Below are 15,161 nucleotides of genomic sequence, written 5' to 3'. Positions count from 1 at the left end.
ACTGTTAGACAGAACCCTACATCAAGCTTTCTTTTAGAGTATTGAAGCAAACTGTCCCTTGTCCTTGCCCTTTTGTAAAAACTGATGAAAAAGAGCTGCGACATCATCAAGTCAAACTAGACTGATCACCACCTGGTTAACTAGACTATGGCACTAAGTGCTATGCCCAGTTGTTTCTTGACCACCATAGTTCAAAGCAGAATTATTTCTGGGAAATCTCTGTCTATGGGAAGAGAGAGAGTGTGTATGTGTAGTCATTGTAACTATTAAGCCCTCTCAGACTTAATAGTTAGTCTGTCCTTAAGGTGTACAGATTCCAGAGCCAGAGATTGACAAGAGTCATGCTTCTTATCAGCGACGGGTGGTCTGTCTGAGGAATTCTGTCATAAATGAGTCAGACACACTGTTCTTTTGCTATTTGAGCAGTGATATTATCAACTTAATGATATTTTCAAGAGTTAAAAGAATATTAACTCACTAATCTGGCTAATATGCAGTGCTTTTTTTTTTTTTTTTTTTTTTTTTTTTTTTTTTCAAAATTCACTTAAAGACAGCTGAGCCTAGACTTCTGATGTTAAGTTTCCATGTAAAAAATTGTTGTAGAGAGCCAAGGGTTTTCACAATTGCAAGTGTACGGGAAGCTTATTCCAAATGCAAAAATGGAAACAAATATGACTCTGTCCTAGTGTTAATGAGTCGAGATGAGGCTCCTTACCATAGAGCTTTCTGAGAACCTGCTTAAAGCCACTGAGGAGATGCCATGAGCAGGCTTTTAAACTTATATGGAAAAATACAAACTAATTTTGTTGTAAAGAAAACCCTGTGAGTCTATTTTGTAAGTACAAAACACATATCTATTTTTAATAACAGTGAAAATTAAGCATGTTATGTTTGTCGCTAGTATTTGTGAATAATTTCAAAACTGGTCCCATTATGTCCTAATACTGAATATTTTTTAAGTACTCCAAGCTCATTATTTGTGCATAGTTCATTTTAGTATTCACCATTTGTGGCTGAGCAATTAGATGCTTACCCATTAGGGTAATCTAATTTTATTCATATTAAAAATTGCTTTGCTCAGTCAGAGCTCAGCTAGTATGACCTTTTTAATTGGAAAATAATGGAGAATAAGTTATGACTGATGCTTAATGCCACCTTTTAATTACTGAATGAAATGTAAGGATATATAAATGTCATTCTAATTGAAAATCAATCACTGAAATCTTTTAAATGCCAAATAATATGGTCTTTGAACACCAATGAGCAAATTAATTTATTCTGAAATATTATACATCTCCATTATTGTGGAGATGATTATAATACTAATCTGTACTTATTAACTGATATTACTCCTAGCCTTTTCCAAATCCTTTTTAAAATATCATAACTGTAACTCAAAAATGCTTATTTTATTGTAACTAACTATTTTTATTAATACTGGAGTGATGAAACCTTTACAATCATCCAAAAGTTTTAGACTATCATAAAAAAAATTTAAAAAAAAATTCAAATGGCAGTTTGAATTTTAGGCAAGTTTTATTAATGTTTTCAGTCTCCTCTAGAGCATTCTTGTGTGTAAAGGTTTAGGTCTTTTTTAATTAAAATAAACTATCCAGATACAAAACTTTTGTGTAAACAAATGTCTAAGCATGAGGCAACACTAAGATTTATGATACACCAATGACAGTGAAGTAATGCTTCCTTGGAAGAAACAAAAAAAATCCAGATTTCATAGGGCACAAGGGTATAATCCTAAAAATAGCTGGTAAGGTGTGGCAAGGAAAGACTGGAGACAGGATCTGATCTCTACTCATGCTGAAGGCAATGAGCTTTTTGTTATCAACTGTCTGTCAGTGGTGAATGTTATTGGGCTGCTCCATATTACAGCAAATCTTGTTCATGTCTTCTCATAAGTTGTTAGTGAGCCTTAAAAATGCCTGGAAAGAGTTAACTGACTTTTTATTGTAAAGCTTATTCATAACTTTAACCAGAAGTACTGAGTTTTGTTAATAAAACAGACTTTTTTCCTTTCAAATCTGAAAGGTCACCATGGAATTGGTGTAGAGATATAGTGGTGTCTAGCAAGTATCAGTGCTAAGACGTGACAGTTATTGGGTCTTACTATTAAATTACATTAACTAACATTATCATAGTGCCATGCTGACATATCACCAGACCCAAATTAAAAAGTGTTATAAAATAGAAAGATTCTCTATAAAGTTTAAATCAGATGGAGAGGTCAAGCAGACAGAATGCTTTTCTATAATTAGATTGCAATGACTAAACATTTAGGCATTGTTGCCTGCACATTTTCTGGAAGTGATATCAGAAGTCATTAATAGCTGAGGTCTAAGCAGTCTTCCAAAAGTTTTGAGTAGTCAGATTTGGTTTTCTTTGTTCCATGTTGTGTTTTTCAAGGGTTGGTTTTCAAGAATATATTAATTTTGTAGAAGAGTGACTTGAAATGTAAAAGACCTCCACTTAATATCTGAGAGATGTGACACTGATTTACAGGCAGAAGTTTTTGACCATTTTCAAACACAGTAATATAAAACAGTACCAGTGCTGTCAGCTGCGTGTCTTCTCAGCCAAAAATACCTGCATAAAGTATTATTTTAATACTATAATTTACAGTGATGGTTGTCCTCTCAAAAATCATACTTTTTTTTTTCAGTCTAAAACATATATGTGCAGTTGGCAAGGGGATACCCTGTGTTTCACAGTCGACTTTGCTCTAGGATTTACCTGTTTTGACAGTAAAACGAAGGTAAGAGTAAAAGAAAAGGAAAACATATCTGTATTGTTTTACAGTTATTGAAGTTATCATCTATTGCATTTTCTTCATGTTTATGTCCAGTATTTATTCCTCCAATATACTGTACTATTTATTTATTTAGCCCGACTGAAATTTAGTCAGTTTGAGACTTGAAAGGGGTGATTATAGCTGTGTAGCATGTAAAGATACATTTTTGAGAAATATATAAAAAAAGTCACTTCCTTTTCAAGTAATAAATGCAAAGGAAGGTTATATTTAGCAGAGAACTTGGTTTGTTACAATGAAGCAACTTCAAGATTTATAAAAGATTATAAGTAATGAAAAAAATGAGATGTTACCTGATTCTATTTGTTTTGAAGCTACAAATATAAAATAGGATTAATTATTCTTCCATCATAAGAAATTTAGGTCATGTCTAAAATAAACAGAATAAAGGCAAATGTTTTTCAAAGTCAGAATCAGAAAGATTACACACACTTACCTTGCAAAACAGTGGTTATATAGAAAGTGTCCACAAGGAATGGTTAATGATACATGCCAGCTTCCAAGCCCTGTCTATAATGCTACTATTTTCTATATAATTTAGTGGTACTTTAATGTATATTTTTCTATGTGGATTTTAACATTTATTTGGCAATAGAAATAAACATATATACAAAAAATGTTTCTGCATTGATAGAACTGTGAAGTAGAAGGTCTGTCTTCTCAAATATTTTTTTAAAATAAAAAAAATCAGAAATTTCAGCAGAAATTCTGAGAAAAGAGGGAACACATTGCCTTTTGAAATACTGATACATTATTTAGTTTTTGCATGTTGGCATTTTTTGGGCTTGGAGACAAAATGCCCCAAAATCTCAAATCTATTGAAATCTTTGTGCAGAGAAATAATGACCAAAATTGCATGAAAATTTAGACTAATTAAGTTAAGTGTGCATCCCATGAAGCAGGAAAAAAAATTCAGAAAATGCTTTTATATACTCTTCTCTCCCTCAGGTTATACTGCATTCTGGAATCTTCCTTCTTGAACTATTATACACATTTTGCATGTAACCGCAGATTATCTGTAAGAAGTAATCTCTCTATCCTATAGAAAAGGTTTCTTTTAAATGTGAAGAATGATTGCATACACTCCCACCTTTAAAATTGTAACCTTACTTTATTAATAGCACTTTGTGTCACAGTGCCTACCTTCAGTATTGATGAGGAGGAGGATTTGGATGAATCATTGTTGCTTAACTAAGAAACACAGAATACCAGCATATACACTGATGCCATTGGTAAACAGTAAAAATTCTGGAGAGCTCAAGTACATTTATTCTTCATCTGTGTGAGAGATGGAGGTGTTTTCTGCATCCTCAAGCCTGAATGAGGCAGTAATGGGTGACTTCTGCAGTTCATCTTCCTATAATTGTAACCTGAAGTTTACTGTGTTTTCCCATATGCATAGCTATTTCAGAATATTTCCTACCAGTGCGAAAAAGATTCTTAAAGTGGTCAAGCAATTAACAGTTCATTAGGGACATAGCAATTTTACTGAAGAATCTATTTTTTCATGAAGTTAATGAAAAAATGTAAGTCTTCTATTGATGCAAAGAATCCTCTTACATCCCAGCAAGTGTTCAAAGGGGATTATTAAAATAAAGGTCAGTCCCTGTCTGCTCTATGACTCTAAATCTATATCTCAAATTTTGGACATGCAGCTCATGTACTCATTGGAAAACATTCTTTTTTACACTTTGAAAAACAATTTTAAAAGAGCCTTCTTATTACAAATTCTGAAATAAAGAGCACAAGAACTTTTCCTTTGGAGTGTGGATGGTTTACCTGGCTTCCTCCTGAGCTGGGCAAATGAGAGGAAGTACAACGAAAAGCTTGTGGGTCAAGATAAAGGCAAGGAGAGGTCACTCACCAGTGACCATTGTGGGCAAAACAGACTAATTGGACAAATTAGTTTCATTTATTTCAATCAAATCAGAGTATGCTAATAAGAAATAAAAGCAGATCTTAAAACACCTTCCCCCTACCCCTCTCTGCTTCGCAATTTTCTTTATCTCCTCCTCTCCACCAGCACCAGGTTGGGAACAGGCGCTGTAGCCAGCTCACCACATGTTGTCTCTGCCCCTCTTCCCAACTAAGGAGGAAAGCTCGTCACAATCTTCTCCTGCTCCAGCATGGAATCCCTTCCACAAGAAACAGTCCTCCAGAATCCAGCATGAGTCCTTCCCATGAGCTGCAGCTCTTCATGAACTGCTCCAGCATGGGTCCTTCCCACCAGGTGCAGTCCTTCAGGAACAGCACCTCCTTTCTCTTCTTCACTGACCATGATAACTGTAGGGTTTTTTCTCTCCCATATTCGCACTTGTCTCTCCAGCACAATAAATATATCTTTTAAGAACTTTTCTAGAACAGTTTCTTTCCCTGCATATTCCATTCCAGGCACTTGATGGGCTTAATTCATTCAGCTTTTATCTTTTTTTGGGCCCATCACTGAGATACTTCTATAGCCTGCATCTGCTTTATATCTCATTGTAGAGATTCTTTTTATCTTGTCAGCTTGGTTCATCTTCCTCATCCTGTGCCTCCAGCCGCTCCTCCAATATAAAGGAATCCCAAAGTGTGCATTCTCTTCCATCTTCCAGTGCTCTCTACTTCTTGTCTTTCCCACTCGGTGTCAACTGTTGATAGAGATGATGACTCCAGCAATGCTTATTATTACTAAATTGTTCCTAAGTTCTTGATTCATCTCCACCTTAGCAGTTATATTACATAGTGAACATTCATCTATCCTGTTTAGAGCCAAACTCATTAAGCTTTGAACACTTTTCAGGTGGTCTAATTAGGCCCTCTGGACCCAGTTAAAATCTGTTTGTGAATGTAAAGTTTAAGCACCATCACAGTGCTGTAGCATACTTCAGTTTTTCTTCATCTGTTATATCTCTCTAAGAAGTTGGTGACATTTATGTCTGCAGAGAACTAGGAGTTTTTAATTTATAGGACCTTCCATTTTAAACTATGAGTTGGGTTCTGAAGACCACCAGTAGCACTGGTCTGCTTAAAAAAATATCTTGAGAAGAGGCAGGTTGGAAAATGGAACACAGCAAACTCTTTTTCCATGTGTACTTTTAAGATAACCTCCCAAGTATTTCAGTTGTGTTTATTCAGCAATGTCCAGGGACTGAAGCACATTTCAACATGTGTAGAGAATTTTTTTTAAGATTATAGACATTAAAGGAAACATCAGCAGGAAGTCCGGGTGCAAGTTGTTACCTTGTGGGGTTTTTTTTAATTACATATCTGATTAATAGAAAACACTCAGATAAATACAGAAAATTATCTTGATTTCAAAAATAATTTCCCAATTATTTTTTTTACTAAATATCTCCATAAATATTACAGCATATCTGTCAATCTAGAATTTTCCAACACTAGTAAGATGCCATACATAAACCTGTGGGAGACCGAGAAGCTTAGAAGTCATATATTTTACAAACCATTATGTAATGTAGGACACATTTTTGTGGTTTGAGAGACTATGTTCAGTAATAATATTTTTGCATTGCTAACGCTTTTTTTAGAATTTCAGACCACTTTTCACACATCAGTAAGTTCAGCTTTGCAATATCTGTGTAAGTCACACTTACCTACGTTATGCAAATGAACCAGCTGAAATATGAAAGATCAAGGTATGGCATGGAATTGTGTTCATACTGAAGCTGATACAAATATCCTCATGGATCTTTATGGAATTAAGCTTTTGCCATCATTATGCTGTGTAGGCAATTGAAACATATATATCACAGAGAATTTTAAAATTGTTTAATTAGTGAATTTTAATATTGCAACTTCTGCTTTCACAAAGGGTACAGAAATGTTAATTTTAATTGCACTGCAAAGAACCTGTTCTCATGCACTGCATTACTGCTGTAGTGCTTTATTTTATTACACAAACATTTATCATCATTCTATAGTTTTAGGTAAAAGTATGTAGCAGAGTCCTTAATCAAATTTATTTTCCTTTAGAATGTGCTGTGGAGGTTTAAATTCTCTCAGCTCAAAGGCTCATCAGATGATGGGAAAACAAGAGTAAAGCTGCTTTTTCAAAATCTAGACACCAAACAAATTGAGACAAAGGTAAGCAACATCCTCTTTTTCAATTCAGTTAAACATGACTTAAAATTACTGTCAAAGAATCAGAAATCCCATTTACTGGGACATACACATGGTGAACACACCACAGCTTATCCTTTTTTGCCAATTCTGTAGAAACTCCACAATAAATGGAAGCAATGTAATACCCATAGATTTATTGCACTGTTTCTACAAGCCTGTTATTGTTGTGTTATGATAGTATTTTTCTCTTTTAAAACGATAATTTCTCTGAAGTTATTCTGTCAACCTATAGTAGATACAGTGTCTAAAATCTGCATTTAAAAAAGATAAAGTAAAAATAAAATTTGATTCCAAGATTTTATTGAATGAAAAATAAACAGTTTATTTGGTGCACTGGCTGGGAAACTCAAATTGGCAAATCTAAACCACTACATTCAGTTACGTGGTTTTAAAAAGAATGAGGAGAACTTTGGTGTGAAGTGACATGGAAGAGTAAGGTAAGAGTGTGGTTCAGCTGGGTTTTGGTTGACAAAAGACAGTGAAACAACAGAAAAAGTATCTGAAGACCTGTGAAAGTTTTCAAATATTCATACCTGGATTTGTACAGGTTAAAGTCACTTCTAAAGTGGTATTTTTCTATACTGACCATACACAAAAGATCTGTGTTGCCTATTCTTCTGATGTTCAAAAAAGTTTAAAGAAGAAGTCCATAACCTTCCTTATTTATCATAAAGTTACAGTACATGCAATATATCTTTCTTTATACATCTGTATTAGTAAATTATTCAGAATTTCATCAGCAAGCTTGACCTGAGTTGCCTCTTGGCTCTACTGTAAAAGATATTGTAGTGTCTGTTACAAAAGGTAAAATGTATAATAATTTGTCTCCTAGCAAGACATTTCCACTTCATTTCTCACAGTAGTCCTTGGAGACAGAAAAGGACTAGTGTCTTCATTTTATATGTGATATCTGTTGCAGAGAGCTTACATAACTTGTTTCAGGTTAGACAGGAAGATTTTACTCACGCATAAACTACTTTGTGTATGTCTGTGCATTAAATCATTAGTCCCTGTGTGTGATTAGCTGAGGGCTGAAATTCCATTGCTTGTAAAATTCTATTACTGTAATAATGTATCATTCCTCTTTCTGTTGTGATAAACAATCTGCTCTTTTAAATTTTGTTTAATCGTTACTTTTTGTGCAAATTAGATTGTTTTTAATTGGTTTTACCTGATTTTACTCTTTAGATAGAAAAATTCTAAATTTTAGCATTTTTATGAAAATCTGATTATCTCTAAAATTACTATAAGTGAGTCCTTATGATAATTTTGCAGTACGTTTTCTTTAGGAGACAGATTTGTTAAAACATTAAAAATTATTCTTTTGCATGGCTCTAATGAAAACATCTTGTAATTGGCAAAATTCACAAGAATATTTGTGAGGTACATTGAAAGTATCAGATGGAAGTTGATATGGGATTGGTTCATAAAGAATTCTTAATATCTATGTATCCAAAAGTACATATGAGGTGTAAATGTTGGAAGATCCCAGGAAAAGCTCATTAAAGGCCAGAGGAAAAGCTGATACTAAGTACCTGAGGATTTATCAGCATTTCAGTGATTACACCTTTTACAATTGCCTCTGCAAAGTGCAATTTACCTACTAGGATTTCACATTAAATGGGACTGGGACACAGCTGTGCAGCCTCTCAAATTCAGATAACTGGTATATATAATCAATTGTATGCCCACCATCTAAATGGTATGATTTCTTAGACTTGAGAGTTACAGGGGAGGGTGTGTAAAAAAAAATCACAATTGGGAATTCTGTTTTTGTTTCTTGTTTACTAGCTAGATGTTATGTTTCTTCTCCTATTTTGACTTCTAAATTTTAAGCCAAGGACATCTTCCTTTGCAATTTAATTTTAGGTGAATACATTCCTCCATTTAAAAAGTTTTCTGTTAAAAGGAGATAATAAGGAAAAGATTCCTGTCACTTGTTTCTCCTTCAGGTTCTTCATATTCCCTACAACTTCCTATAGTTTCCCACTTCAGTACTTCCCTGAACCTATCCTGCCTTTAGTATTGAGAAATTACAAGTAATAATAATAGGTATTTGTTGACCAAATCTTCCAGGTTGCTCTAAAAAAAGAAAAAAATAAGATTAATACTTTCAAGTTTGTATTGATGCTTTATTCCCCTTTGCTAAACAGTAGCTATATATCTGGAAGTTAAGACTATTTTCCCAAGCATATTTTAATTGAGCATTTCCCTTTTCTTTTCATCTTACTTAACCTCAAATATTTCTTGAAGAAAGGTAAGAAACCATTCCCTTTTCATATTAGTCTAAATATTTATTGAAGAAGGAAACCATTGTGGTCAATAGAGTATTGTGAGCCATATTGAAGTTTGAAGTAGATATTGCTGGTCTCATAAATTTCTTATCTATTACAAGAAGATAATTTAAGAGCCCTGCATATTCTTCTCATCCATGATATGGCAACCAAGCCCTGCTATACTTGTTGAGATATTGAACCAAATTTAGAATTTTGATTTCCGTTTTAACTTTGATGTTATCTGGAGCTAAAACCTTGGGTATCTTTATTTGGGCTTTTAACCTGATAAAAAACCCAACCCAAACCAACTAACAAACCAACCAAAAAAAAAAACCAGAAAACAAAACAAAAACAACAAAACCAAAAACAAGCAAGCAAACAGACAAAAAACCCACAATAACTAAAAACAAAATCAGTCTGTTTGGAAAATATATCTTGAATAATACAATGGTAATAGTTCTGCTCTGGTCAACAAATACACTGAGGCTTACCAATGTCTTCAAAGTCATGAAATGCACAGGGCACAATAACACTGTCAGCATCTCCATTATTTGCCTTTTGTGTGATACAGGCTCATGTCTTGTTCAAACAGTGATTCAACAGCTCTCAGAAGTTCTCTGTAAAATTGCATGCATGGTAATAATGCAACACGCCTGTCAAGCTCTTTATGGTATGTAATAAATCCAACTCTCCTAGTGGGTGGATGAAATAAGAGCATATATTTTTCTTCCTTGGCTGTGTACATACAGTGAAGGAGGTCAGTGCAGTGTGCTCATTTTTTATAATTTCAGTACCAGCAGGAGGTTTTGCAGTCTTGTCCTCCCACTGCTTTAATCCAACCTTTTGTGTTCTCCTCTTAGTGTCTTCCTTCTACTGCTTTTGTTGTACTTAATCTGCTTATTATGGTACATACAGTGAACTGAAATAGCTTCGGTTATTGAAATATTAGAAATGCACAAATTCTCCTTAAAAACTGACAATCTCAATTAAAGAAAAAAGCAAACTCAGATAGTGAAATCAAGTATAAGAATGCTTGTCAAGATGAAAAACGAGGGATGGGACCACCATGCTATTTAAGATGATTTATTGCTTAAATAAGCCAGATAAGATATCAGTCTCGAAGGCATGATATTTGGAGAGAAGCAACAAGTCAGCCATAGCTTAAAGGTGGTCACAGGTTTCTTCTTCACATAGCAATATATAAAATTTTGGTCCAATAGACAGTTAACACAAAATTTGTTTCTGCTTAATAATCTATCACCTTTGCCTAATTTTGCCTAATTTTTGGCTTTGAGCCAATAAACTGATAGGTCACGTACCCACACACACCTTTATTATAGCTTCTAGATCCTTAGCCTATCCTATAAGTCACATTATTACAGCTTAAACTTCTTACTGTTTTACCTTACATAGTATCTTACTTACTCAAGGCATATTTTTACTTACAATTATAGGAGCATAAGTTTGGGTTTTTTTCTACTTAATGTTTGTGTACCTTTATCATTACATTAACGCAAGCTCTTTCCAAGGCTGCAAATTGAGCTCTTCAAATTCTGTGGAAGTTTCTATTTTTCCATTTCCCACAAGTGCTGTTAGATGATATAGCATAAATAAAATGATCAGTTACTCATCTGCCTGACTGAGTACAGAGAGAAATGCTACTTTAAAAAAAATAATCTATCAGAGCAATGTGTTCGTTTGAAAGAAGTGTCATGGTGTTGTTTTCTAGGAAGAATTCATACTACATTCCAAAGCTAAAAAGGCTAAATTTCCACCTATAAAACTGTATTCAAGATAGCAAAGAGACATATTGTGTCCCAGTCTTCAGACTATGTAACGTCTACATTTTCGCAAGTCAGAAAGGCATCCTTGTCTTTTACTAAATCCAAATTCTCAAATTAACCACCAGTCAAAGGTCTTCCCCTTCCCCTTTTGTAATCGACATGCAAGCAAATCCCCACCCCAGTTTATCCTTAGATATGTGTGACTATTCCTCATTATCTACACCTGACTAGCTGGCTGCAGGATTGAAAAGACAGTCAGCACAGGCATCAAACATCCTTCAGACACAAAGCTTCACAGTCTTACCCCATTAGTGGACTTCTGGATCATATACTGCTGTGAAAAGCTGAATTTCTGGAAGTTCTGGTGCGTGAGGCCTCAGATGAGCCCCACCTTTCTGATGCCACCATAGGTGGCCACATCTAACTGAGGCCTGCAAGACAACATCTCCAAAACAGAGCTCTGCTCCTGTTTTATGATCCCAGATGATTACTCTCACTGCACAAACCTAACATTAAATAGTGAAGATGTGAGAGACAAGAGGAGTGGATCAGCTGCTAAACTGCATGAGGAGTGCTTATATGCAACACATTTTGCTTTCCAGCTCTGTAATAACTTTCAAAATTGGCACCATGCTTGAAAATAATCCAAAAATGGAAGACTTGCAGTATTACCTGTAGAAAATAGTGTTGTTGTTACATAAAATACAGGCTTACTGTTACTGCTAGTCTTCCACTTCTTTGTAGATTGTATCTTACAGAAACAAGAGCATGTTAGTATTCAAAAGGTTATTCACAACAGATTAGATGACTTCTCTCAGATACTGAGGAGGGGCTACTGCAGTTTGATGCTCTGAACTGCGATGGAAGCAGAGGACTCTGCAGTTGGGACATTGGGAAGGTGACTCACAGTGAGAAGATGTTCCTGTCTTTGCCCTTTTCTAAACCCAGAGCTCTCCAAATAATATTGTTAGAACAGTCTGAAATCCTGTCTGCAGTATGTGTTAGGTTACCTCTGTTTGCTTGTATCCATAAACATTTATAGATTGGAAGTGCATAAAGCTGGAGTTGAGAAAAGGGAATTGTATGAAAGGCTCCCTTCTCTCTGTTTGTTTGCCTGTGTTTGGTCAGTGTGTCAAATGTCAGAACCTAAGGTGAAATTGCTAGGTGATTTCAGTTGATTTTGGAGCAAAACTAAGATTAATGGAAATGGTCATATTTTTTAATTTCTTGGTTTTGAAGATGGAATTTCAGTAGATGTAAAACATTTGATTGAGCCAAAACTTATGTATTGAGGCCTGTATTATTTCATATTTCATTAATAATCATGACTATGTACCAAATTTTAGTTTTATACAACTTAGATAAAGAGATTTAAATAGTGGCATTGCAGAGATTTTTCCTGGAAGTGTTTATATTAATTTATATTAATATTTAAAGCAAACATCTGCTTTCAATAAAATGTATTTTAAGAAACTTCCATATTTTCTCCTCAAATGTCAGTTAAATGTCATTTAAAATGGAAACAACAGGAGCATTTTGCTCCCAAAATTTATGACAAAGATGACATGGGGTTAAATATACTCACACTTTATTCTGCTCCGCTATGGCTTCTCCATCAGTTTCGGTCCCTTCAGGTGTGTTACCTTCTCTGCTATGGAGCACCTCCTGCTTCACTGGCCTTGCTTACCTTTTTGGGGAACTTTCTGCCCTTTCTTACGTACATTTACCCTGATGTGCCCCTGCCTCACTGTGGGGCTCAGCTGTGCCTGGTGCTGCATTACTTGAACCTGTCTAGAACCTTCTGTATGTGACACAGACTCTTCTTGAAGAGGCTGTGCCTGCAGGTCCCTCTACTCCAGGAAATTTTCCAGTTGTGCCCCAAATAGGCTCACAAAATCATGCCCCAGAAATACTAATGAATAATTCATTAGTAGTAAGGGCCACTTGTGCCTAGTAAGTAGGGTTTATATCCTATATAAATAATATAAATATAACATAACATAACAATATCCTGGCCTTGGATAACAAAATTATGTGATGGTTAGCTATTCTGGAGCAGTAAGTTTGAATTCCAAATATTCTGTTTGGGCCAGTTTTGTTTAGAACACACTACAGAGTTCTGTTACAGAAGAAGCAGAAGTCCAGTGCTTTATTTTTTTGCTTAAAAACAAGCATAGAGGGAGTGTGCCTCAACAAACAACTAGTTAGCCATCAGATTGGTAAAAATAGTCTTCTCCTCAAACCAAAAACTGTCTCGGGTGTCCCCACAATATATTTACCAGCTGCAGACTTTACACATAGTGGTGTAACTTAAAATTGAACGTGTTTTTTACATTATATTTGTTTTTATTATATTATATTTACGTGTCATTGTATCAGACTATCTATTACTGTCTGGGTTCATAGGGAAAAAGAAGGTTAACTTGTGTGCAGATTAAATATGTTGTAAAAAGCAAACAAATCTGAGAACTGTTTAGGAGTAATTCTGCCTTTCTTTGTGAATCAATGTGTACGAATTTCATACCCAGCCATGTTTGTTTCTCAGGTGTGGTGTGTGGTGTGACTTCACCTTATCTTTCACCCTGCCTCTGGCTTCACATATCTCCTTCAGAGGCTGACAAAAGATGTGATCTCCTCTCCCTACCTACTTGATACCACATCATCCTCAAACAGCCTTTATTTGTCAAATACTTTAATAATGTTCAACAATGCTGAGTACTGAGTCCTGCCCTTGGGTCACAGCAGCTCCAGGAAGTGCTACAGGCTGGGTCAGAGGGGCTGGAAAGCTGCCTGGAGACGGAAAGGATCTGAGGATGCTGGTTAACCACAGCTGAAGAACCAGTGTGCCCAGGTGGCCAAGAAGGCAAATGGCATCCTGGCCTGAGTCAGTGATAGTGTGGCCAGCAGGACCAGGGCAGGGATTGTCCCCCTGTACTCAGCACTCATGAGGCCACACCTTCAGTCCTGTGTCCAGTTCTGGGCCACTCACTTCAAGAAAGGCAACAGAGCTGGTTAAGGATCACACGAGCATGTCATTTAAAGAGTGTCTGAAGGAGCTGAGAATTTTTAGCCTGGAGAAGAAGAGTCTCAGGGAAGGTCTTACCACTCTCTACAACTGCCTGAAACAAGTTACAAGTGATAGGACTAAAGGAAATGGCCTTAGCTTGTGCCAGGGGAAGTTTAGAATGGGTACTAAGAAAAATTCCTTCACCAAAAGGGTTGTCAAGCACTGGAATAGACTACGTAGGGAAGTGGTTGAATCTCACCATCCCAGGAGATAAGTCAAGTGTAGATATGGCGTGGTTTACTGGTAGACTTGGCAGTGCTGGGTTAATTGTTGGACTCAACGATCTTCAAGATCTTTTCCAACCTGAATTATTCTATGTTACAATATTTGAATGTTCTTTTGAGTTGACTGATTTCATTGTCCAAGCTGAGTACAATGTAAACAATAGAGTAGCAAAGAGTGAAAACTAAATTGACACATGGCACTGCCTGTTAACAAGGTATGGATATACAGCTTTTATTCTTAACTATTTTAATTTTGCAGTTTCCTATAAAAACTCAATTCTCATGTAAAGTCCATTATTTTTTTTCAATGTAGCCTGGTCGGTGTTCATGTAAAATGTTCATAAACCTGAATTGAATTCAAATTTTCTCTTTTTTTTCTCTTACTTCTTTCAGGAACTTGAATTTCAGGATCTGACGGCAGTTTTACACTGTATTCACTCCTTTATAGCAGCAAAAGTGGCATCTGTGGATCCAGTATTCATAGACAGTCAGAGTATTGCAAGAAAATATATGTACAGTAACTGATACTAGATTATATGTTGTGACTATGGAAAATAAATTATTTTCTTAACAAAAGTAGTTATTTCATTCACAATATTGCAACTTTGTGATTTTATAAGAAGCTTATAATTGTGTTATCTGTAATGTTAAGAGTTTTCACAATCTGATAATTATTTTGAATCTATGAGTTAAAAAATACTAAGTCAGTTTGTTATCTTCAGTATTAATCTAAAATTCTAAGTGAATATTCATTCAGTAATATTTGTAGAATCATTTTGATTTCTGCTCTCATGATGATATATTCTCCCCTTTATTAGATAGTAATGTGGAGTAGCATTTGAAAAGTGTATGTCCAAAATTTGG

The 15,161-nt window shown here is 35.2% G+C and overlaps 1 protein-coding gene across 1 annotated transcript in view; it reads left to right on the top strand.

Moving 5' to 3' along the window:
- Nucleotides 1-14,829, top strand: part of SNTG2 (syntrophin gamma 2) — a 143,774-nt gene extending 128,945 nt beyond the window's left edge. The window contains exons 15-17 of the mRNA XM_058834556.1: nucleotides 2,675-2,767; nucleotides 6,797-6,907; nucleotides 14,691-14,829. Of these exons, the coding sequence (XP_058690539.1) occupies nucleotides 2,675-2,767; nucleotides 6,797-6,907; nucleotides 14,691-14,822 (336 nt within the window). The 3' untranslated portion in view covers nucleotides 14,823-14,829. The remainder of the gene's footprint in view (nucleotides 1-2,674; nucleotides 2,768-6,796; nucleotides 6,908-14,690) is intronic.
- The last annotated feature ends 332 nt before the right edge of the window (nucleotides 14,830-15,161 follow it).

Source organism: Poecile atricapillus, chromosome 3 (genome assembly GCF_030490865.1).
Source record: "Poecile atricapillus isolate bPoeAtr1 chromosome 3, bPoeAtr1.hap1, whole genome shotgun sequence".
NCBI classification, from domain to species: Eukaryota; Metazoa; Chordata; class Aves; order Passeriformes; family Paridae; genus Poecile; species Poecile atricapillus.
The sequence above is the reverse complement of the archived record's forward strand: the minus strand, read 5'-3'. Positions and strand labels throughout refer to the sequence as shown.